General features: G+C 42.2%; 2 protein-coding genes and 1 pseudogene across 2 annotated transcripts in view; 2 read left to right on the forward strand and 1 right to left on the reverse strand.

Moving 5' to 3' along the window:
- LOC136462531 (ribose-phosphate pyrophosphokinase 1, chloroplastic) overlaps positions 1–26,427 on the forward strand; it is a 100,912-nt gene that overhangs the window by 38,289 nt on the left and 36,196 nt on the right. The gene's annotated exons all lie outside the window — the stretch shown is intronic.
- LOC136466510 (neutral/alkaline invertase 1, mitochondrial-like) lies at positions 936–16,249 on the forward strand (annotated as a pseudogene).
- On the reverse strand, positions 17,543–25,518 carry LOC136462530 (uncharacterized). Its single transcript, XM_066461627.1, has 4 exons — positions 25,230–25,518; positions 24,393–24,928; positions 19,386–19,618; positions 17,543–18,297 (listed from the first exon to the last, which is right to left on the reverse strand). Exons 1-4 carry the CDS (start codon positions 25,418–25,420, stop codon positions 17,752–17,754), a joined length of 1,506 nt encoding a protein of 501 aa, XP_066317724.1. The 5' UTR covers positions 25,421–25,518; the 3' UTR covers positions 17,543–17,751.

Genomic DNA, 26,427 nt, shown 5'->3' on the forward strand with positions numbered 1-26,427 from the left:
ACCTGGCATGCATTTTACTCTATAAAATAATAACATTTACCAAATAAGTATCATTAGATTCTTCATTGATTATATTATCATAGTATACCTATTTGATGTCATAAATCTTTGTAATTCTCTCTATTGGTTAAACTTAAGATGTTTTGACTCTCAAGAAAGTTAAAATGACTTTATAATTTAGAATTGAGGGAGTAAGTAGTTTAGAGGCAGGAAAAAAAAGGAAAAATGTATTCAAAAGCCTCTCACTCCACTGCGGCCCAGCACGTCTAATGTGGCTTTACCCACAAGCCCAAATCGAGTTCAGGGATACACGGGCCGGAACACATACGTACATGGAAATGACGGGCCTCATACACAAAATGAAATTGAAAAGAAGACGAAAAAGAGGAGAAAAAGGGACAGGAGCTGACGCCACTTGAGTACTTAAGACGCGTTCCTTGTATATGCCCCGGCCTAGCTCTCGCAATACAGTTTCTCAGCGTTTGGATACGTAGATGGGGTCTCTATAGCCTGGCCGGATGAAACCGATTATATTAACCAATCACGCTGCGTCGGGCCTGGCCAACGGTGGCCTGGCTCTCTTCGTGCGAGCCAGTTCGGCAGGGAAAACGCCCCCTAACACTATCTCCGAAGATGGAACCCAAATACAACATATATTTTATGTTTACGTGGCGCTACAGGTAAATATTTCAATACATATTTTTGGTCTTCTTTAACAATAAGACTCGAGAACCCTTTTTATAAATGGGTCTCCAGAGATAAAGATACTCAGATTTATGTTATGTCTCTCTTAATATCTAAAAATAAATCTCTAGAAAAAAGAATAATTAGAAAAGAGAATACTCAGATTTAATTCTGATACCTGAAATATGTCTCTGTATAGGTAAAACTAAGCCGTCGGAGCATTTTACGTTTTGGTTCGCACGTTGAGACAGTCCTGTCCATCGTCGCCTCACGCCACTACTTGAGTACTTCGAGGGAGGGAGGCAGCGCAAAACCACCCTCCTCGCGCGCTCCGCCTCCATCACCCGCCGCCGCCGCTCGCCGGAGGTAAGCCCCCACCCCTCCCACCCTCCCTCCCTCCTCTCCTCTCTCTCTCGTCTCCCTCCTCTCCTCTCTCTCTCGTCCCGCGTCCGCGAAATGGTCTCTGAGATGCTTTAGTTTTCCCGCGCGCTAACGATGAAAACCCTAAATTCCAAGCCGTCCCGCCGGGCCCCGTGGGAGGGAAGCGGATCGCTGGGGAATGTGGGTTTCCTCGTCCTTGTATCCGGTAATCGGGGCCGCGCGGAGGGGTTTTCGCCTCTGAAATTTCGTCTTCGTCCGATTTGATCGCGGTTTTGGTGGGGTTTTCCATTGGGTGGCCATGCGTGGATGGTGCTTCCGTGTGTCAGAACTTAATTTGTGGCCCAAAGCATGCGCGGTGTAGTGTTTGGTTCCAGTGCAAGGGGAAATGCTCTTTTGTTTGTTGTTTTCTCAAGTTCTATAGATCGACTAGACTGGCGTCTCAGTTCTTGTAGGGTGCTGTTTTCTGACGATTGATGCATGTGTCATGTGTGTGCTTCTATCTGTACGGTCTATCTGGTAGCTGTGCCAATTGGACAACGACATGTGATTACCACCTTGCATCCCATTCACCGAACAGCATGCTTTTTGCTGCTAGTTTCATGGATTTTGCAGCAAGACATTTGCTTATTGTGCTTTGGTTATGCTTGTGGTCTGAAATTCTGGTGTCTCTGATGGGAGGATCATTAGTATCTACATGGTCGGTAGTACTTTCTGAGATTTCCTTACTTTCCAGACTTGAAGTTGTACATATTGTTAGTGGGTCGGAGGCAGTATATATGTTTCAGTGCTCTGGGAGTTCCGTGCTATTCCTATGTCACTGAATTTTGATGCATCAATAAAACCTTTAAGAATATGTCAGCTTGTTCCCCCATGTTTTCAAGCTAACTGCAACCTTCTTGGATTAGTGATACTTTGACTTGGTACAGATTATGCTGCATAATAAGGTTATTATTTAAAAACAAATTCCAAGTATAGATAAATGGGTTAATGTACAGCAGATTTATTGAAACTTAGTATTAAGTGTTAACGTGGCGCATGTGTTCCATTGCATGTGATAGGTTATATATCGTTGCTTCTTATTCCACTAAACGTTACAGTTCCTAGAATCTAGAAGTATGAGGCGGGCGCTGTGGCTGCGATGCCCAAAACTTAATCATGGTTGTGCTTCTGCCTTCGAAACCTGAATATGAATCTAAGTTTACCATTCTCATTCTTTTTGCTTGTACTTGTACATCCTTATCCTAATCTTGGGTGTGCGTCACCTACAATACAGCCTGACCTCACAGCATTTAGGGGCTTTCACTTGTGAACTTTGCATGCTTCATCTGATCTTGTCAGGTGTGGAGATTTCGTGGGGTTTCAATTGGGTGGCGATGCGTGGGAACTGGGAAGTGGTCCCGTACATTACAAATTTGTAGCCAAATGCATGTGCACTGGGGTATTTTATTATACAAGGAGCTGAAATGCCTTTTTATTCTGTGGATTGCTTTCTAAGGTGCTAGATCCACTAGATTGGTATAACAATTTTGGGCCCGGAAGTTGTATACTGTCTTCAGTAACTGATCATTATTTATGGAATAAGAATAATCTGTAGTCAGTAGTCTCCATTTGCCATTGAAATCTGAGAGTATGAGCAAGAATTAAAGTACTGCAGTAGTATGTTGTATTGGCTTCAGCGTACCTTAAGGAAACAATAAATTGTGTTGGCTTAAGTGTTCTACGTGAGAGAAGTATTTTACATATCATGCTGCTAGAATATACATAGATTGATTGCAGTACATAATTATTTTTTTGCCTGAACTTCCTTTTTTTCAGACATAGGTGGCCAGGTGCTACCCCATTGTAGTTTAATTTACTTGTGGTTTAGTAAAAAAGAAAGCTACCGGGGGCTTAATTCAAATAGATCTTAAAGTTTTTACTTGTCCCTGTTTTCTTACCTAAACCTGTGTGACTGTCGTGCTTTCTATTTTTTCAATAGTAATGTTCATGATGTGGAAAATGTTCACAATGTACATGTACCTGTATTCATTTCGAGTGCCAAGAGCTAGCGATGCAAGTATGCAACTAACAGACAGTTCCTTTATATGTTTTGGGACATGAGAACTTAATGCAGTTTTGTATAATGCCCTGCTATTGAAATAAGTTATGCATATGCTAATTCTTTTTATTTTCCATTCTGTTGACCAGAGCTCTCTTTCAACAACTAGCAAAGATGGTACAATGTACTCAACCTCCTCCCCTGTTAAAGCTCCCAGAGAGTAAGATCACAGAACTGAAAGATGATGAGAACCATGATTCGCTGCCAAAACCTGAGAAAAGGACAAGGATGCACCACATTGAGAGGCACAGATCTTGTGTTGTGACCTTATCTGACATAGAACTTAATGGTCTGCAACCTCCTCGTCTGCACCAGACCATTGACATCAGTAAAATCCCAGGAGGATCACAGTGTTCACTCCATGAAGAAACACCTACAGATACTAATGCATCACACAGCTTCAGAGGCCAGCCAATTGGGACTGTTGCTGCAGTAGACAAGTCTCAGGGGGCAGCACTCAACTATGACCAGGTGATCTTTTCTGTTTCCAGTTAAAGTGTTGGCAGTGCTGTCAATTTTAAAGATTTCATGCTTTTTTAGATTATTCTATACACCCTTCTATTACTATTTGTTTTGCATATATCATTATCGTAAATGGTAGTCCTAATCCTGATGGTGACTATTCATGTGTATAAATCATAGCTATCTCATGCATGAATTATACATCTCATTGTGCCTAGGCATGCAAATTGATCAGCAATGATTTATGGTTTTTTTCGTATATTGGGACAGGTTTTCATGAGGGATTTCATTCCTAGCACATTGGCTTTTCTTATGAAAGGAAAACACTTGATAGTGAAGAATTTTCTGGTAGAAACTGCACGCCTACAGTCAAGGGAGAAGATTGGTCAGGGTGTGATGCCTGCAAGCTTTAAGGTGCATCATCGCAACCCTACCCAGAAGACAGAAAGCTTACTGGCTGATTTTGGTGAAACCGTCATCGGGAGGGTTGCTCCTGTAGATTCTGGCTTATGGTGGATTATTCTCCTTTGTGCTTACACCGAATGGACTGGGGACAATTCTCTGGCTGAATGTCCTAACTACCAAAGGGCCATGCACCTTATTCTCAGGTTGTGTGTCTTGGAGGGATGTGATACTTCTCCAGCCTTGCTTTGTGATGATGAGTGCTGCATGATAGACCGGAGAATGGTAGGCTGCCCACCTCAATCCAGCTACTTCTGTTTTCTTATTATGTTTGACAGTGTACCTCTTGTACCTCTGTCTTACTACAAACTTATCGTTCAATTGCATCCTTGCAAGTCCTGTCTCATTCACAACTGAAACTGCTCGAGCTCATATGAAAATGTATCGAATATATCGATACTTTGTATATTTTTCCCTGTGGGTTCTATAGGAGGAACCATTTATAGGATGCTATACTAGCTCTTAAAATCAGGGCCAAATACTTGGAACCTAAGAGGATTGTGATTAATAATGGTACAAGGTAGTGTATGGCAGGAAGTATGTAGTTGTGATTTGTGAATAACAACATAATTTGCTTTGCTGTTAGCGAACATGTTGTCAAACTTCTTAAGCTTTTTGATGCAGTGTTAGTTTTTTTAGTTTGATCATGTTCTTTGTTCTTATTGAAGGCAGATTGCAAGTAGTTTTTTGTTAATTCCCAGTGGTTATATTTCATCTCATGGAAAACCTAGAAAATTTACTAACCATTTTGGTGCTCTTGGTCCTGGGAACCGCAAGTTATCTAAATGCTTGTCTTGAACGTTTGTACATGTTTATCATGCACCTTGTTTATTGAACTATTGACTGAAATCTGTCCAGGGCATATATGGCTACCCAATTGAAATCCAGGCTCTCTTTTTCATGGCTATGAGATGTGCCCTAAGTTTGTTGAAACAAGACTCTGATGCTGACTTTGTGAACCACATCACAAAACGAATCCAAGCTTTGAGCTACCATCTGCACACTTACTACTGGTTAGACTTCTTAAGACTTGATGACATATACCGCTACAAGACTGAAGAGTACTCACAGTCAGCTTTGAACAAGTTCAATGCGATACCCGAATCAATACCTGATTGGATATCTGACTTCATGCGTAACCGGGGTGGATACTTCATTGGCAATGTTAGTCCTGCAAGGATGGATTTCCGCTGGTTTTGCTGAGGCAACTTAATTGCAATTCTGTCATCATTGGCGACCGGAGAGCAGGCTGAAGCAATACTGGATCTTGTGGAGGAGCTCTGGCAAGAACTCATTGGTGAGATGCCACTCAAGATCTGTTATTCTGCAATGGAAAATCAGGAATGGCAGATAGTCACTGGATGTGACCCGAAGAACACCAGGTGGAGCTACCACAACGGAGGCTCGTGGCCAGGTGAGAGTGCTTTAGAAACTTGATATGTATCACTACATTATGTTATTCAACATCTTGACAAAAATGTGTAGTTTGTTGTGCTTTTTGGTTTAGGGACTAAGTAGTTGCATTTTGAGATCAAATAAACAGATCAGATTGGCCATAATTGTTGATGTAAACCTCATTTTGTTGGGTTTGAAAAATTGGTAATGATTTGTCGGTATAAACATCTCTGGGTTTGGAAAATGTGTACATGCATAATCTACTGACCAACATCTAGTAGACATGCTAATATACATCAATGTTGGAAGTTGTCCTCAGTTGGAACAATGCAAGTTAGTAATATGAACAGTCCTTTTTTGGCAAATTAATATTCATACATCCTTCACCCTGCATTAGCATCCTTTTTGTATGGCATACTTACTTCTATTTGATTCCCTGGGATGGTGCCTGCGCTGTTGGTGGCTGTGAGATCCGGTTTGTGCAATATGTGGTTTAGGAGCTTAGAAATGCATTCCCAAATCGAATAAATAAATGAGTAGTTATTTGACGATGTGGACTATATAATAAGATTAGTTTGTTTATAGTAACTTCATCTTTCGGTTAGCAAATATTTGCATGTGTAATGTGGTCTGGTAAAAAAAGATAATATTTAGAAACTGAAGGCTGTCGTCGACCAGAAGAGCGTCGATTCTTTGCTATGAATGGTCATTTTTCACATTGAATTGATGTCTGTATTTGGCTCTCTAGCCTTCCTCAAGCCTCCCTGTGGAAGCTTTGTTCAATAGTTGTGGCCTCTTCTTCGTACAGTTTTTTCTTTTTATTAATAAAAAACTAACAGTGGGGGCCTCCCCTGCTGTATTTTCTGTTCAAAAAAAATTGTTGTCTGTACATTCTTCACCCTGAATGAGCATCGATCTGCTTATGTGGTTGCTTATCTCATCTGTTTGTTCCCCCTTTCGAATATGGTGCTTGCGCAGTCCTGATGGGGCGTTTCAACCTGGTGAGGAAAACCCTGCATCTGATGGAGCAGAGGCTGGCTGAGAACGACTCCCCTGAGTATGTAAACACTTACAGACTTCACCAAGAACCTAGAGATACTAATTCATCACACAATGATGCAATATACAACTCTCACGGAGAAGTTCTCAACTATGACCAGGTGAGGTCACCTTTTTGGTTTGCAGTTAAAGCATAGATACTGCTGTAAGTTTTACAGGTTTCTCACAATCTTTTTCATCATGCCATATGCTTCTATTCTAAATATGCATCTCACTGGTAGTTTTAATCAATGGTTGCTTATTTTGCATCCAGCACTCTTGTAATTGGTAGTCCTGTGCACTTTACTAGCTTCCTGCAAAAAGTTTTCACCATAGTTATCTCATGCGTGAATTGATATATCTCTTTATACCTAGGCATGCAATATGATCAGCAATAATTTATTTGTTTTTTCATATGTTTGGACAGATTTCCATGAGGGATTTCGTTCCTAGCGCATTGGCTTTTCTGGTGAAAGGAGAAATGCCTCGAAGCTTTAAGGTGCATCATCGCAACCCTACCCAGAAGATACAAACTTTGCTGGTTGATTTTGGTGAAACTGCCATGGGGAGGGTTGCTCCTGTAGATTCTGGCTTATGGTTGATTATTCTCCTTCGTGATTACACCAAATGGATAGGGGCCAGTCCTCTGTCTGAAAGTCCTAACTGCCAAAGGGCCATGCATCTTCTCAAACTGTCTCTTTTGGACGGATGTGATACTTCTCCAGCCTTGCTTTGTGCTGATGGGTGCTTCATGATAGGCCGAAGAATGGTAGGCTGCCCACCTCAATCCACCTACTTCTGTTTTGTTACTATGTTTGACACTGTATCTATGGTACCTGTTTACCTATGTCTTGCTACAATCTTACCACCCAATTGCATCCTTGCAAGTCCCATCTCATTCAAAACTGAAAATGCTCCAGCTCATATGAAAATATATCGAATATATCGATACTTTGTATATTTTTCCCTGTGGGTTCTATAGGAAGAACCATTTATAGGATGCTTACTTGGAACCTAAGTTGTGATTTGTTATTAACAACATAGTTTGCTTTGCTGTTAGTGAACATATCGTCGAACTTCTTAAGCTTCTATTGCAAGTGTTGGTTTTTTTCTTAGTTTGAACTATTGAAGGTAGAGTGCAAATAATTTTTTGTTAATTCCCAGTTGTTGTGCTGCCTCACATATTCTTGGTCCTGCACAGCAAGTTATCTAAATGCTTGTTTTGAATGTTTGTACATGTTTATCATGTATCTTGAAGACTAAACTATTGACTGAAAATCTGTGGCTACCCATTGAAATTCAGGTTCTCTTTTTCATGGCTATGTTGAAAAATGACTCTGATGCTGACTTTGTGAACCACATCACACAACGAATCCAATCTTTAAGCTTTTCGATGCAAGTGTTAGTTTTTTTTAGTTTGATCGTGTTCTTTGTTCTTATTGAAGGGAGATTGCAAGTAATTTTTTGTTAATTCCCAGTGGTTATATTCATCCCATGGAAAACCTAGAAAATTTACTAACCATTTTGGTGCTCTTGGTCCTGGGAACAGCAAGTTATCTAAATGCTTGTCTTTAACGTTTGTACATGTTTATCATGCACCTTGTTTATTGAATTATTGACTGAAATCTGTGCAGGGCATATATGGCTAGCCAATTGAAATCCAGGCTCTCTTTTTCATGTCTGTGAGATGTGCCCTAAGTTTGTTGAAACAAGACTCTGATGCTGACTTTGTGAACCACATCACAAAACGAATCCAAGCTTTGAGCTACCATCTGCACAGTTACTGCTGGTTAGACTTCTTAAGACTTGATGGCATATACCGCTACAAGACTGAAGAGTACTCACAGTCAGCTTTGGACAAGTTCAATGCGATACCCGAATCAATACCTGATTGGATATCTGACTTCATGTGTAACCGGGGTGGATACTTCATTGGCAACGTTAGTCCTGCAAGGATGGATTTCCGCTGGTTTTGCTTAGGCAACTTCATTGCAATTCTGTCATTGGCTATCAGAGAGCAGGCTGAAGCAATACTGGATCTTGTAGAGGAGCGCTGGCAAGAACTCATTGGTGAGATGCCACTCAAGATCTGTTACCCTGCAATGGAAAATCAGAAATGGCAGGTAGCCACTGGATGTGACCTGGAGAATACCAGGTGGAGCTCCCACAATGGCGGCTCCCAGCCAGGTGAGTGTGCTTTGAAAACTTGATATCTAGCACTGCATTATGTTATTAAGCATCTTGACAATTATGTTTTTTTTTTTGCATTTTGTGGTTTAGGAAGTAAGTAGTTACATTTTCCAAATTGAATAAACAAACGAGATTGGTTATTTGCTGATCTGAACCTTAATTTTTGGGTTTGAGTAATTGATAACACTACAAATCGTTTGTTGGTATGAACATATTTGGGTTTGGCTAACCTGTACTTGCATAATCTAGTGACCAACTTCTGGTAGAGAGGAGAATATATATAGATACTGAAAGCTGTCCTCAGTTTGTACAAAGCAATCTTGGGCTTGTGAATGTGTATGCATTCCTTTTAGATGGGGTATGTTCTTTACCCTGCATTTGCATTCCTTTTAGATGGGGTATGTTCTTTACCCTGCATTTGCATTCCTTTTAGATGGGGTATGTTCTTTACCCTGCATTTGCATTCCTTTTAGATGGGGTATGTTCTTTACCCTGCATTTGCATTCCTTTTGGCATTATCCCCTGGGCGGTGCTTGCGTAGTGCTGCCCTAGCTGCTGATGGTTGTGAGATGTGCTGTGCATTATGTCGTTTATTATGTTTGTTAAACAGATGAGATTGGCTATTTGTCGATTGAACTTCATTTTAACAATATGACCTTAGTTTGTTTATTGAAATTTTCATCTTTGGGGGCAAATGTGTATTTATGAATGGTCATTCCATTTAAAAATTGAATCAGTATCTTTAGTTGTGGCATTGCTTATATATCTGTTTGGCCCTTTATGCAAACATATGATATCTTCATTTTAACAGGTGATTACTCCTCAAATGTAGAATCTGATGTGTTTCTCTGAAATTATCAGAAAAGTGGCAGGGCTTACTTCAATCGCTTTGTTATTATATGTATCTATCTAATAGATAGATAGTTTTGTTCCTTGCATTCTAAAACTTTATTTTTTATATTTTATATAGGCAAGCAGGTGGGTTAATGAAAAGGGGCCAAAAAATTCAGCGGTCATATCACTAGATGATTTAGATAAATTTCTGGAGACCTATGTTAGTGGGATTGGATAGTTACGACGGTATTGTGAAGTCAACGGAGTTCAGAAACACTTTTCTAAATTTGGATACAGTAGAGTGATCTTTACCACGCTCCTGCTCCCTGGAGGAATTTTCTATTTTAATATTGAGTATCAAAGACGAATTTTGAGCTTGACACTAGATGAGAGGAATCTATATCTTATGGGTTGGCAGAGACCACATGGTACATTTGAGTTGAATGAGCATTCTCCGACTGGTATGTCCCCCAACAATGTAAGAGTAATTTATGTAAAAAACCTATATGTTTCTCGCTCCTCGGCAAGATGTTAAGAATGTAAGAATCGGCTTGTTGGCTCTGCGGGAGGCTTTTGAAAAGATGTATAAGTCTAAAGTTAAGAACAATGCATTGCTGGAGTCGGTGGCCACATTTGCAGTTCATTTTCTTGAGGCTGGACGTATTCAAAGTATATTTAAGGATATCTGTCTCACATCCAATGCATTTTTTATGAATACTTTGGATCACAGAAGCAAATACAATTCGCTCTGGATCAACAATTATGAATATTATGGTGCACATATATTGAGACAGATTGTTGCTCTAAATCGTGGAGAAGTGTCTGAAACAATCAGAGACTGCAGTCAAGCTATTCATTTAAATTTACACATATCAGAAGCAGATATTCTCAGTCAAATTAGAATTTTCCTATAACATCCTGCGCGTAATCAACAGTTTACACTGGTGAAACCAATACCAACTGAGAAGAACTTCCTAAGGGTAGAAGCAAGAAAGGTTCTAAGAGGGGAGAAGATGGAGATGGAGGGTCTTCTGCCTTGGCTCTATACTTGGTAGATGATTGGCGTCAACCGTAAAAAGAAATAAAAGAACAAATGTCTACATGGAATGAAGGACATCAAGTTAGCATATTATCTGCTCAGTGAATTGAGAAATTCTTAGATGTTTTTCATTCGGTAAAGAAATTTGTCACTTATGAAACAAAGGAATCAGGTCCTGCCTCAAAGCTTCTACTTCTGTCATCAGCTCCACTAGATCAATCTCCTGGTAGTTCTGTAACAAAAGAACCAGGTCCTGCAACAAAGCTTCTACCTATCTCACCAGTTGCTCCTCTTCTACCTGTGTCATCAGTTCCTCCATGTTCTGCCATAAAGCTTCTACCTCTGTCATTAGCTCCTCTTCTACCTCTGTCACCAGTTCCTGGCAATTTGGCTCAGATGTCGTCAACTCCTCGCAATTTGGGAATGGTGGTAAGCATTGGAAGGAAGCTTACCCATCCTCGGTCGGTCATGGCAGCGACAAGACGAATTCGTCTTTTAATTTAAATATGGTAAATCAATCTTAGCTCCTCTTCTAGTTCAATTTCCTTTGTTTGCAGCATATAGAAAGTTTTTACATTCCTTCTGATCCTTTGGGCCGTTTTCAGTTAATTTATCCTAAAACTATTTAAACATCCTCTTCCACTTTTGTCATTAATTAACTTTATTAGGAAAGGTATTTGAAAACAAAACTTTCTCAGGAAATGAATCCTCAGGTTTCACCAAGATGATACCATGAGAAACTATATAAGTTATAGTTGTTTGTGTTTATTTGGACCACTTCTAACTAAAGGGCTTGTATTTGCTCAGGTCTAAGATGGATGAGAATCTATATAAGTTATAGAGTGGTATCATCTTGGTGAAACTTGTGGATTTCTTTCATGAGAAAGTTTTATTTTCAAATATCTTTCCTAATAAAGTTAATGCCAAAAGTGGAAGAGGATGTTTAAGGAGCTCTAGAATAAATTAACTGAAAACGACCCAAAGGATCAGAAGGAATATAAAAACTTTTTATATGCTGCAAGCAAAGGAAATTGAACTAGAGGAGAAGCTGAGATTTATTTTACCAAATTTAAATTAAAAGACGAATTAGTCTTGTCGCTGCCATGACCCACCGAGGATGGGTAAGCTTTCTTCCAATGTTTGCCACCATTCCCAAATTGCGAGGAGCTGGCGACATCCAAGCCAAATTACCAGGAACTGATGACAGAGGTAGAAGAGGAGCTGCTGACAGATGTAGAAGCTTTATGGTAGAACCTGGAGGAACTGGTGACATAGGTAGAAGAGGAGTAGCTGGTGAGATAGGTAGAAGCTTTGTTGCAGGACCTGGTTCCTTTGTTACAGAACTGCTAGGAGGTTACCTAATGGAGCTGGTGACAGAGGTAGAAGCTTTGAGGCAGGACCTGGTTTCTTTGTTTCATAAGTGACAAATTTCTTTACCGAAGGGAAAACATCTAAGAATTCCTCAATCCACTAAGCAGATGATATGCTAATTTGATGTCCTTCATTCCATGTAGACATTTGTTCTTTTCTTTTTCTTACGGTTGACGCCAATCATCTACCAAGTATAGAGAGAAGGCAGGAGAGCCTCCATCTCCCCTCATGAAAGAAGCATTCTCTCCCCCTTGGGACCTTTCTTGCTTCTACTCTTAGGAACCAAGTTCTTTTCAGTTGGTTTTAATTTCACCAGTGTAGACTGTTGATTACGTGATTACGCTTAGGACGCCATAGGAAAATCCTAAATTAACTGAGGATATTTGCTTCTGATATGTGTAAATTTAAATGAATAGCTTAACTGTAGTCTCTGATTGGTTCAGGCACTTCTTCACGATCTAGAGTAACAATCTGTCTCAATATCTGTGCACCATAATATTCATAATTGTTGATGCAGAGTGAATTGTATTTGCTTCTATGATCCAAAGTATCCATAAAAAATGCATTGGATGTGAGACAGATATCCTTGAATATATTTTGAATACGTCCAGCCTCAGGAAAATGCACTGCAAAGGTGGCCACCGACTCCAGCAATGCATTGTTCTTAACTTTAGACTTATACATCTTTTCGAAAGCCTCCCGCATAGCCAAAAAGGCGATTCTTATATTCTTAACATCTTGCCGAGAAGCGAGAAACCTATAGTTTTTTTTGACATAAATTACTCCAACATTGTTGAGGAACATACCAGTCGGAGAATGCTCATTGAACTCAAATGTACAATGTGGTCCCTGCCAACCCATAAGATATAGGTTCCTCCCATCTAGTGCCAAGCTCAAGATTTGTCTTTGATACTCAATATTAAAATAGAAAGTTCCTCCAGGGGCGGGAGCGTGGTAAAGATCACTCTACCGTATCCAAATTTGGATAAGTCTTTCTGAATTCCGTTGACTTCACAATACCGTCGTAACTGTCCAATCCCACTCACATAGGTCTCCAGAAATTTATCCAAATCATCTAGTGATATGACCGTTGAATTTTTTGGCCCCCTTTCATTGACCCACCTGCTTGCCTATATAAAATATAAAAAATAGAGTTTTAGAATGCAAGGAACAAAACTATCTATCTATTAGATAGATACATATAATAACAAAACGATTGAAGTAAAGCCCTACCACTTTTCTGATAATTTCGGAGAACAACACATCAGATTCTACAGTTAAGGAGTAATCACCTGTTAAAATGAAGATATCATATGTTTGCATAAAGGGGCCATGGTTCTGTTGTGGCTGCCGTCGAACAGCCCACCGCACCATTGCCTACCCCTTGCGCTCTAGCTCTCAGTCCCAACTGCTCCTCCACTCTCCCTTATGTTCTCATCGCCCACGCCGCATCAAACTGAGGTGATCTGCTAGCTGCCTAAATTAACCTCGAAACCACATCCGATAATAAAAAAAAATCTTCATTGTGCAAACACGTGAACACGAGCATCATAATATTGAACAAGAAAAAATGTGCAATACCAGAAAAAGTAGGACAATTATCACCTGTGGATGTGGATGTCATCATGTTTTTTTGAACTGTCAACGGGGGATGGGGGGGAGATTCCCCACCTGATTTTATTTGTATAAAATGAACTTTGGCACTAGTTCAGAGGTTACATGGTCAGGATAGAGTAGGGATTTACAAAACATCAGGAGGCTACATATTTTGGTTAACTAAATCTTCTAGGAAGTTACACCAGGCATTTGCAATATGCCTTTGTTTTCTGGGGAGCCTTGGGCCCCCGGCTCTTGCCTCTGAGCAGCAGGCTTGTAGCACCTGTCGTAAGGATAGCACTTCATTGCGGAAAATAACAGCATTCCGTCGTTTCCACAGCTGCCAGCAGCACAGATCAAAGAAGGTGCTATACTGAACTGCTGGGATGCTTTGAATCTTTGGAAAGGTTTGAATGGCACTTGTTGTGAGAACATCCGTTGTGTGTAATCCGATCTTGTTCCAAAATTCTTTGGTGAATGGGCAGTGCAAGATAATGTGGTCTGTATTTTTCTTCCGGAGCACCACAGACCTCGCAGCACTGGTTGTCCACCACCTTTTTTTCTTGAACATATTGGCCCGACATTGGATTCTACCCTTTGATAGTAGCCACATGAAGAACTGTGTTCTTGGTGGCGCTGAGTTCTTCCAGATGAATTCAGAGGCCGGGTCAGCAGCGTGCTGTCTTGCCTTGAGTAGCCTGTAGATAGCTGAGGAGTCTAGCTTTCCTCGGCCACAGTCAAATGGGGATTTCCATTGATCATTGCCTTGAGAGAGGGTCATCTGAGCAATGATGCATCTGATCTCTTGGAGTTCAGCTGCGGCTTGGTTGGAAAGTCGTGGGACAAAAGCATCTGCAAGATCGGAAACCAGGGCCTCCCGAACTGAATCTTCTTTGTGCACACAGTGACTGAATATTGCCAGAAATCTGTCAGCAAGGGCTTCATCCATGTGCCAAACATCCGACCAGAAAGAGGTTGCGGAGCCGTCTTTGATGGATACCGTTGTCTGTGCCTGGTAAAGCGGTAGGATGGATCTCAACAAATCCCAGTGATTTCCTTGCAGATCACCCTTAAGAGTTGCCAGGTTGGTATGTTGTCTGACCCAAATTCCCCAGGCAGAGATTTCAGAGCAGTGTAGTCTGTGAATCAGCTTCAGGAGTAGACAAATATTTTGTGTTCCGAAGTCTTTATGCCCAAACCACCCAGATCTTTGGTTGTGCATACTTTCTCCAAGCCACCAGGCACTTGGCAGAGGATGTTTGAGGTTCACCTGCCCACAGGAAGGCTCTTCTTCTCTTATCGATTTGCTGGATGATTGTAGGAGGAATACTCAAGGCCGACATCACATAAACAAGCTGGCTGTCCAGAACCGAGTTTATGAGGACCACTCTCCCCATGGTATTGAGCAAGGAAGCTTGCCAAGAAGAGAGGAAACTGTCAGTTCTTTCAATGTAGGTGTTGAATATAGATGCTGGCAGTTTGGACGCCGATAAGGGCAAGCTCAGGTAGTTCTGGGGGAAGGATTCCAGCCAGCAACTCAAGGTGTTGATGCACTGCTGAAGGACGCTCGGATCCATATGAAGGGGAACCACCGTGCTTTTGTGATAGTTAATTCTGAGTCCGGTTGCCTCTGAGAACATGTTTAGCACATCCATCAGCTTCTGGACCCCTAACGATTCACCTTTCAGGACAACCAGAGTGTCGTCCGCATACTGGAGTCACGCAGCCTGCTCCATTCACAGTAGGGTGTGGGGGTGGAAGTAGAACGAGTAGACCTCACATTTCAGCACACTTCAGGTCACATGCGGGGGTGAAGGAAGGCGAGCAGGGCGAGGAATCACTTCGTGGCTTCACCTTTTGCTATGCATCTAAATATACACTATGTCTAGTTACTATGTATCTAACCAGAATGACCTAGAATTTGTCACGGAGGGAGTAGTAGAAGTGCAGTCTCTATGTGTCATGTGTCATGGACTTATACTTTTCATGCCCTGTTGGTATATCAAGATTCAAGAATTTAAGATTATGTAGACTATATTCAATCAACATTCCATAGTCTATTGCTTGTAGGTATTTGATGAATACATGAATTCGGTCATCTACACAAGCACATTTGTATTCTTTAACGTAAATTTTTTCTAACCCTTTTGCTTGATCATTCGTAGATTTCATTCCGGATTCTGACCAAGAGGATGGTGGAGAGGACGCATACCCTATATGCATTGCTGGTCCAGTGTATCCGTGCATTGTACAAGCGTAGAAGTAGAGTTGTATATTATGAAGAGATGTTAATGTCAGGATGAGGATATGCAAGTATTTATGTAGGTACAATGGCTTCTGGTGCTGTACATGCGCCCACCTTTTCGCTAGAGATCTAAACTGGTGGAGATTTTGTTAGGTAAGGCTTGCATTGCGTTCAAATACGGAACCCAACCAGGTGGTGGAAACTGAATTGCAGGATGGAATGGTTGGTTTATGTCAGTAACTGAATGCTGGAGACTCATGGAAGGGGAGATTGGTTTACTTGCTGAGCTTGTCCAGCCTTTGAGCTGAATCTTAATTTCCTCGTGATGCCCGAATTTGGTTCGTCCTGTTGTTACACTGTGTTCTTAATTTCGTTTTTCATCATCCGGATTAATATATCTAACAGTTGGGATTCATTCCATTCTTTCTGTTCTGCATTTGGATGCAGAGTCCTACATGATTGTCCACTTAATCTTTACAGTTTGGTTTTGATCTTGCCAGCCATGTAACTTTTTTCTCCGTAGAATTTAATTCACTATAACATAACAGTTTTTCTCCGTAGAACTGTTTTATGAGGTGATTAGATGTTACTCTCTTTTCAGAGTTCCAGTGCATTTGCATGGTGCCAGGGCGATAGCATTATTACAGCCCAGGGTTTTCAGAGCACATGCCATCTGCATGATTTGTAGAAGAAAGCAAGATAAGGATTGGGTTTACCTTGCCTTAAGCCTCCGGAGTAGCCTTAACTTCACAGCTAGCGTAGAAAAAGAAGACAGTTCCTAGGTGGCGTAGGAAAAGAAGCAGCCACAGTTCTCATGAAAACCAGTGGTAGATCACTTGAAAACCGTGACGGGATTTTGTTCAAAACCTTAAGTAACACCACGCATATGTATCATGCTCATATGAGTTCGTGCGTGCTGATAATGAACGATGTAGGTAAATAAAAAAGATTTATTGTTTTTCGGTGATGGTTTAAATTAAGATTAGGTTTTAAGTTTAATTAGACATCCAATTCAAACCCCCCTTCTTACGTGCTCACAGCTAACTAGTTTAACCCGTTCGTTCGCATAGTGTGCAGAAGTTATATTGAATGCTGTAAGAAACAAGTTTCAACGATAGATATCCTTCGTTTTTCTTCTCATACATGGATTTTCATTGTTGAGGCATCGGCTTCTTTGGATTTTCATTGTCGAGGCATGGGCTTCTTTGTGGCATTGCACTATCACTTGATGGTGCACAAAATTAAAACGCCATCTTCTGGTTTATTACATCGTTTTCAGAAAATCAGTATCAAGGCCAAGACATGCTTCAAATAGACTGCCCATTTGCATTGGACATCGTTTGTTTATAATTACTGAAAGGTTCTAATTATTTACTCTGTCTGTTCTAAAATAAATCTAGATGGAGTGGTCCAAAATCAAATTGTCATAAGTTCATTCTGGTTATACAAAAGAGTATCAATATTTATGATACCTAAACATTGTCATTTGATACACCATTAAATATACTTTTCTCTATAAAGCTAGTCAAACTTAAAATAATAATTGATTTAGGTTAATTCAAAGTTAGTCAAAATTAAAATAATAGTTTGACTTAGTATAATTCTAGAAATTGATTTATCTTAGGACCAAGAGTATGTAGCAACGTATGAACAATTTCCTCAAGTAGCATATCAAGCACTTCGCAATCAACCTTTTTTAAGAAAATATCGGAGCATGCATGACCGCTGAACCGTACATATGCGTATGCAGATGTAGAAAGCTCAAACTTTTAATTATTACACCAGTTTGATTACAACCCAAAGTTGCTAGACCTAAATCTAGGCAACTGTAATATTTTTAGCAAAGAGTTTGGTTGCCGCCACAGGCTCACAACTCTAAACCTCAACTTAAGTCTACTCTTGGCCCCCTCACTCAACTTTCTTTTTTGACAGTCCAATCTGAGGCTGTTGGGCCAATCACCATATAGTAGACCAAGTCACCTTCACTGCGATTAATGCAAAATCAGTCTTTATCTCTTGATTGTCATGCCCATGCCTGTTCGCCTTGAAGGAACAGCGATGGAGGCACGAGCCTGCGTCTAGCTTGAACTTCAAAACTATGTGAGCATCCACATGTACAGCAACCACAAACCTCTTTAAGCCACATGGCTCACCAATAGCACCATTGAAGAGCCGGATTTCTTGATGCATCCCACTGGTAAAACAACTGAGACGCATATTGAAACTGCCTTGCACTTGTAATATGGCAACTTCTACAGTCGCCTCAACTGCATAGTAAATACATGCAGCTGTTACGTCAATTGCGCCACAATCACCATGGATGCGATCTGTGAACGGGTGACAGTCCCATGTGTCTGCGGAATCTACAGTTGATACACCATCGATCAGCTGCAGATCTTCATTTTCATGTTTGCCTGTCTTGATCTTCATATCATATTCGATTACTGTAGCATCGAGGTGTAGGATCCCCCGCTTAGGGCCAGACATGTAGATCAGGGAACCCTACAGAATCAAATAATAAAAGTAAGAAACATCTAAACTTTGGATAGTTATAAAGGCATGTTTTGTAATTGATGACCAAGATATTTTGTCACGTATCAAACCAAATGGTTACAAAATACATAAGGTGTTAAGAGAGGAAAATCAGCCCCCGTTATTTATTTGGTTTTGTTTTGGATGCTACAAATAATTAATTAAATAAGCTTGTAATAAATGAAAGAGATAAGATTGTAGTGATGAACACATTGCTATGTATGCTCATATGCTTACAAACAAATGGAATCAATTTTGTGAGGTTTACTTGGTAGCAACCAAGAGTCAAGAACTATTCTACTTGCTTTTTGTTTGGACTATATGATTGTTTAAAAATTACCAGATAGATTTTAATGGTAAGTAACTATTTTACAATACAAGACTTGGTACAGTAGTGGCTTGCTGTCGTGGACCAGATTTTCTCATGCCCCAATAAGAACCCATGGGCTCAAAACCGTTCCAGCCCGGTACTATCCACATGCCGTGCTGTTGGCAGATCGGGTCATGCCAGCAGCTGCTCTCATGATGCGATATCAAGACACTGAAATAAGAGAAAATTTTGTATTTGACCCTAAAAATAATGTTCCTTTCTTATTTGATATTAAAACTAAAAATCTTTCCTATATGTCCTGAACTCGAGTTTTTCTTTCCTATTTGACACTTCCGTCAGTTTGGGTTGTTAACGGTGTCAAGTCCTATGTGAAAAGTCCGTTTTACCCATAGAGTTTTTTACTAGTCCTGGTATTCCATGGTTAATATTGCTACATTCATAAAAGATAGCAATATTAACCATGGAATGCCATAAAAGATAACAATATTAACCATGGAATGCCAGGACTAGTAAAAAACTCTAGGGGTAAAACAGATTTTTCACATAGGACTTGACACCGTTAACCACCCAAACTGACGGAAGTGTCAAATAGGAAAGAAAAACTCGAGTTCAGGACATATAGGAAAGATTTTCAGTTTCGATGCCAAATAAAAAAGGAGCATTATTTTTAGGGCCAAATACAAAATTTTCTCCTGAAATAATTGCAGAAATGTGTAGATGTGCACACCTGTTTCACTATGATGGGATCATCCCTGCTAACATTGATGAAATAATTAAGTAATGAATCCAGGGCATCCCGCGCTGCTATGTATCCATAAAGCTCCACTGAGCCATGCTCTACAGGAATTTTAGCCAACCTCAATGAGAAAATTTGCAGCATGTTCCACGCTGTGTGTTTGCAAATTCCATCACGGATGATGCAATCTGTGGAGTGTGAAAACCTCATTGCCTCCAACGGAGCTTCACAGAAAAACATAAGTAGTATTAGAATCAGAAATTAAAACATTAAAAATGTTTGCTATACGGAAAGTAAACATGCCGCTTGAGAATTCCATGGTCTGGAAACTATCTATGTTCTTTTGAGTAGGAATTTCGTTCCCTTGATTGTTCTTTTGCGAATGGTGCATCCTGCTGAAGAACCTTTATGTGAGTTGAGCTCGCAGGAGAGACACGAGGACAGAAAATGACGATTTTTTAACACTTTTTGTTTTAAATTTAATATTGATTTTTTTCTTCAAAACTAACACTTTTGGCCGCGTCTATTGCCATAGCGCGGCAAAATGCTGGTGCCTGACGTGGCGAAGACCGGGGCCGCTGACCGGTGACGTGGCAGGCTCTGTCGCGCCACTGATCTTGGCGCGGCAGTGACGCGCCATGGCGCATGGCACGGCAGGATCAGATAAATATCGCCCGCGAGCCGCCCCTGCCCCCGAGCCGCCCGCCCGCGCCCGCATGCGCCCGCCGCGCCCGCCCACTCTGGCCGCGCCACGAACGCCGGCGCGTCACGGCCGCCGGCCGCCCGCTCAAATCAAGGTAGGCTCTCTTGATTTCATGTTATTATGATTGTTATTTTAGTTAGGGTTAGTGATTTAGGATAGTTAGGTTAGTGAATTTGTTAGGATTTGTTAGTGATTTAGGATAGTGATTTAGAATTTGTTAGGATGGTGATTTAGAATTTGTTAGTGATTTAGGATAGTTAAGGTTTGGTTAGGTAGTTAGGGTTTAGGTTACTGTTAGTTAGGATTTTGGGTTTAGGGATTGATTTAGGGTTTAGGTAACTGTTAGTTAGGATTTTGGGTTTAGGGATTTTCAAATTTTACAATGCTACGTAATGTTAATTTGAATATTGTTAATTTAAATACTCTAACCATTTGTTTATCAATTTATAACAGGATGACCCCTCCCACGCAGCACCCGTTGTATCCCATTCTTAAGGTGGAGTACGACGACCAGCACCGAGCACACATCTTGAGTGACACCGACGTAGAGGTGACATTGCCTCCTTTGAGGCCCCGCACACACACCAGGGCGCACCGATGGGACGAGCGTTACGCGCCGTATGTACGACGTGCCGACTTCCTCGAGCTTGTCCGTGTTGTCAACTACGGTCTTCCGCCCCTTAACCCAACACTACTTACTACAGCTGTAGACAGGTGCGAGTGTCTTCTTTGTACGTAAACATTCTTATAATAAATTTGAGTCAACTAACAGTCATTCTATTTTTATAATAGGTGGAGGCCTGAGACCCACACGTTCCACCTATCTTGCGGCGAGATGACCTTGACCATGCAGGACGTGAAGGCTATCTTTGGCCTTCGGTTGGGAGGACTTTCAGTGACGGGTATAGTTGACAACGATCACTGGAGGGAGCTGGTGGCTCATTTCACCGGCTTTCTTCCACCGGACGACGAGGTTTCAAAGAAAAATAAGTGAGCAATTCAAGCTTATTTAATACTTGCATTACTTTTCTACAGCCATCGGGTCTCATTTTCTTTGGTGAATTTTAGGAAAAGTTCTGGAGTTTCATCGTCTTGGATCACAGAGCGCTTTGATTACTTGGACCCATAGGCTGAGGAGGCTCAGATTGACAGGTTCGTTAGAGTGTGGCTCTGGCACTTCCTTGGTGCTTTCCTCTTTCTAGACGCCTCGGGCAACACCATCAGCTGGATCTTCCTTGACATACTACGCCAGCCATGGGAGAATATAGCGGCGTATAGCTGGGGCAGCACAGTCCTGGTATGGACATATCGACAGCTATGCGTTGACTGCCGTCGCACCTCAGGGTATGCGAACCTTGAGGGGTGCTCCTACCTACTCCAGGTTTGGTGTTGGGAACGATGGCCCGTTGGGAGGCCACTTAATACTGATTTACCGGTAAGTACTTCGGTTCATTATATTCTTCGAGGCAGTTACATATGATGAGATTATTAATGGCTAATTCATTATCGTGTTCAATACAGCAATGGAACGGGCAGGATACACTCCCTACAGCTCTGTATATCTGGACGGAAGCAGAGTTAGTTAAAGAGAATGCGAGGCGCAAGTACAGGGAATAAACGGATGGTCTCGACGTCCTGACACAGCACCAGGTTACGCTCTCTTTACTATCATACATGTGTCTTGTTCGATGTACACTATATCACAACCTAACTCAATTACGAAATGTTCAGGTGCATTGGTGTCCTTGAGATGCTCCGGAGCTTCAGTACTATCTTAGTCCTATCACTAGGGACAAGTCAGACGAGTATCGCTGTAACGTCCCTCTTATTTTCTTTCACGTGGTCGAGATTCACTTGCCCATTAGGGTCTGTAGACAGTTTGGAAGAATGACAGGCTGCCCACCACCGCTTTACTCCACCAACCAAGGATTGCACGGGTGCGTTATCGATTAATAATAAAGCTACAATTCAGAGGGGTGTGTGGTACAACTAACATCGTTTTGTTACAGGTATGACCGCAGGAAGAGGTACAAGACCAATGATTGGCGCATGACACACAATACGCACATCCACTTATGGAAGACCAAGGAACGGTAGCCGGTCCATGTGGGTCCTCCACACGACCAGCACATCTTCGACGAGTACCTACGGTGGCTTCACAGGTCTACGAGGACATATATCAAGCCCCCGTACACTGAAGAGGCGATTGAAGAGGACTCGAAGGAAGATGTGTATGACGTTGCCACTAGGGAGGACATAGCTACAGAGAGCCCCGCTTCAAAGATACGTGGTAATATACTTGAATGGTATAATTTGTTATCCTTTTGGTATTAAGTATGTGTACTAAAACTGTCCAACCGCGTTTCTGTACCCAGGCGACACAATTGTCAAGGATGTCCAACGAAGAAGCGTTCCTACTTCACGAGTCTAGAGGGCAGGGGCCAGACGTTCTCGAGGCTTTTATGGAGATAAACATAAACTTGTCCGTTCCAAAAATGTTTCTTTAGTGTATATGCGTTTGAGAAATGCACTAACTTTAACTTCTATTTATGTAGAAGGTGAAGAAGAGCTGCAGGAAGCTAGCTCAAAAGCTGAGCTGCATGGACACGCCTTATGTGGAACCGACACTCCCGGCGCGGTTGGGTGACACGTCTTCAGCCTCTTTGAGGACACCAGCCGGCTCTTCTCAGCTGGTGACAGGTGCCACTTCCGCAGTGCGTACACCACCACATCATAGCGCTGGGAAGGACCCTGTAACCAAGGACGACGAGGACGACGACCCCCCGGGCTTCCGCAGACAGCACGACCAGTGGGACGATTGACCGCAGGACAAGATCGGCATGTCTCAGCTAGGTGGTGTCCCGTTTAGTACTCAAGGAGCCTCACAGGTACTAACAAAGGTAGTTTCTTTAAATACGTAGGCTTCATGAACTAACGATCATAAAGATTATAAGTAATCGTGCATATCATATACTTGCAGGGTACGAGCCGTACGCACCATCAACGCGACCACACCGACATTGGCTACACTCCCAATGTGTTGCCAACAAATCCGAAGAGACAGAGGCGTCCGAGGGATCCTTACACTCCTGAGTCTTAGTTTGTTAGGTCGAATGAATATTGGCGTCCGAAACTTGCAGGCTTAGTTGGTTATGTTATGTCGAACTTATGTCAAACCAATAAAAACTTTATGTGGCAGCTTGTCAACTTGTACATGAACTGCATTTATTTGCCTCATATTCGTTTCAATGCGTCGCGACAGCACTGCCGGCGAGATTAAGTAGCAACTAGTTCAGGAACCGGCAGTCCCAACGTATCTCGACGCCGGTGGCCGACGTCTTGCGCGAGGGGTCGAGGAAGCCGGGGTCCATGGTCGCGTCGCTGCCGATGGGGCCAAAAAGCCAAAAAAATAAGCGATTCATTTTTAGCCCTTATAAAAAAAAACGGATTCTTGAACCTCTTTTACGCCCATGTCACGTCAAGATACTGCAGAAAAAAGAACCGCAAAATTCGATCTAATTTTTCGTAATCGATTAGTTAACATGGTGGTTAACCGTATTATGAAAGACAGAAAAAATCATTGGCTTATCAAATTTTCTATTCAACCGTGAAAAAGATTCAACAAAAGACAGAAACAAATCCACCATTGGTTTTACGTCAAGCAATACGTAGAGTAACTCTCACTATCGACGCGGAAAGTTCCGATTAAACCGTCCAGGTACTGCCGCGCCATGCGCCGTGGAGAGTCACTGCCGCGTCAAGATCGGTGGTGCGGTAGACCCTACTACGGTACCCTGCCACATCACCGGTCAGCGGCCCCAGTCTTCGCCACGTCAGCCTCCTACCGCGTCACCATGCATGGCGCGGCAAAAGCATTTCACCGCGCCATGGCAATAGGCGCGGCCAAAAGTGTTAGTTTAAAAAAAAATAGTATTAAATTTAAAATTAGTTTACAAAAAGTGTTAAAAAAAATCCAAAATGACACCCAGGGTCAGGTGGGCTAGGGGCAAGGAACGGAGGACTGGCAAGGGCAGACAATGACAACGGCCAATGGCGCAAGCTGCAATTTGCTAAAGGCACGATGGTCCTACTTTTGCAAACACCAAGCAATGAAATCACTTCACAAGATTTTCCCTTTATATGACAACGCATCGCCATCATCATCGGTCAATAAAAGTAAACAAAGTAAAGCAAAAATAGCATCGAGATTTCAAGAGAGAATGCATATGTTTATGCTGTAGCTTGAAAAATCCCCTACTAACAAATAAAAACAGGAAAAGAGATTGATCACTTACTCTCATTACGGTTAGTAATACCAAAGTCTCTTTTCCAGCAATTATCGATGTCCCTGTATATAGAACCATCACGATGGCTGCTATAATGTAATATAAGCATAGGGGGTACATCATCATCATCATCATTGGAGTAATCAGGGACCGGTGCAGCCCGGCACTGTTTATCATTATCATTACTCCTCAGCTCATAACCAGTTATGCCCACAGTTCCTCCTGCTGCATCAGCATCAGGCTTGCTATCTATGACCTCCAAGGCTGTCCTACAAGTATCTTCATCACCAGAAATGGCATTCATAGTTCCCCTCTTCTCATCTTCTGCACTATTGGCAGGAGGAAAATGGCTATAACGAGTAATGACCTTATTGGTACTGTCAATGTCCTCTACTTTGTTCATGCCTTGGGTGATAGCAGAGCCCTTGCCCAGGGGAATAATAAAATCATTGGTGGAAGGGTTGAGCTGTCGCCTCTCTGTTTTACCCAAGTCCACGCTTTTGACTCCAGTGCTGCTGGCCATGTTGCGACATCCATGAGGAAATCTATCACAATAAAAAAGAGCATAAAAAGCCAATTTCAGCATCCGATGTGAATAAGATGGTACAGATCAATCAGGATTTAAATCTTAATGTGATATATCTAAGCCTGAAGTCGATTCAAGTCTCTGCTTTTATAGTCATGTAAGAGATTAACGGGAAGGTTTCCCCACATACGCCTTCAAAATCAGCAAAAGAACGTTAAATAAAAACACAAACTTGGGCTGTCAGAATCCAGATCCCAATCTATATATATAGCAACCGACCAAAGGCACAAGCTTTAGCATGAGAGAAGAAGAAAACTCACCGGGAAACACGATGGGTAGGTCGCGCAAGCGATGATGGCCACCAGCGAGCTGTACCTGATGCCATGAAAGAGAGGAGAGGTTGAGAGATAGAGGCCAGGCGGTGGTGCATCGAGGAAGGAGAGGTGGGGATGTTGGAGCTTCTGAGGAGACGATGCATCGAACGTGAGAGGACTTGTTGCATCTGCACCATCTCGTATCTGGATCGCCGGTCTCTTTTCGCAGTTGAGAGTTCGTATCTGGGGTTTCGCCGGACTAGGGATGGGGTTGGGGTGCTAGGTGCAGCCGGTATCCAATCTGCCGTTCGCTGCATCCGACGGGCGACAGCTCCGCTGAGAACTGAAGGGCGTGTTTGATTGCTGGCCGTCGGCCTGGCCGAGCCCGTGGGCTGCAAGCGCGCCTGTTTAATTTCCTGGCCTGTGAGCTCGGCCCCTCTCTCCTGGCATTAGGGAAATGAATTCTGAGAAGAGTTTGGAGATCTGTATTCGCCTATTCTGACCATTATAATTTCATGTTTCCCTAAGTAATGCCACTTTCTACGTTTTTCAGCTGCATAGGCCCACTGGCAGGCGTATGCCTATTGTTCGTCTTTCCCGGTGGTCATATTTTTGCCTCCGTCCAAATTGTGAAAGGAGGCCTGCGACCGTGGCCCCAGCTCTCACTCTCTTCTTCCTCTCCCTCACTCTGTCTCTCTTCCTCCCGACGGCAGCGGCGGCGGTACCCTAACCCTAGGCGCCTGCGTCCTTGAGCCAGCGCCAGCACCCGAGCTCTCCTCCCAGATCCCGCGCCCGCTGGTGCTGCTGGCGGTTTCGAGGCTCTGCTCCGTGGCCGTGCCGAGCTTTTGAAGCCATGGCTGGGAAAGCAGACTGGAAGCCCGATGAAGCTAACTTCGACGGGCTCGAGCGCAACAGCCAGCGGCAGAAGGGAGTGTACCTTTTGCCATGTTCCTTTGGTCCGGATCCAGAGCAATAAGCCTGGGCGTTCGGGTTACCCGATTTTTTCGGGTCGGGTAATTCGGGTAATTCAGAATTCGGGTAATGAAAATTGCTACCCGATATTACTCCCGAAAAAACACTACCCGCAAATTCGGGTACCCGATAATTCGGGTTCGGGTTCGGGTATTACCCGATATACCCAAATTTACAGAAAACAACAAACTACACTAAATTTCAGTAGCGATCTATACATAATTTCAGCAGC

Source organism: Miscanthus floridulus, chromosome 7, assembly GCF_019320115.1.
Source record: "Miscanthus floridulus cultivar M001 chromosome 7, ASM1932011v1, whole genome shotgun sequence".
NCBI classification, from domain to species: domain Eukaryota; kingdom Viridiplantae; phylum Streptophyta; class Magnoliopsida; order Poales; family Poaceae; genus Miscanthus; species Miscanthus floridulus.

Coding starts and splice junctions, on each gene's coding strand:
- LOC136462530 (XM_066461627.1), bottom strand. CDS start 25,420: ATGGTGCAGATGCAACAAGTCCTCTCACGTTCGATGCATCGTCTCCTC. Junction 24,929..25,229: donor CCTACCCATCGTGTTTCCCG/GTGAGTTTTCTT, acceptor TTATTGTGATAG/ATTTCCTCATGGATGTCGCA. Junction 19,619..24,392: donor TATTACTAACCGTAATGAGA/GTAAGTGATCAA, acceptor TTTTCTGTGAAG/CTCCGTTGGAGGCAATGAGG.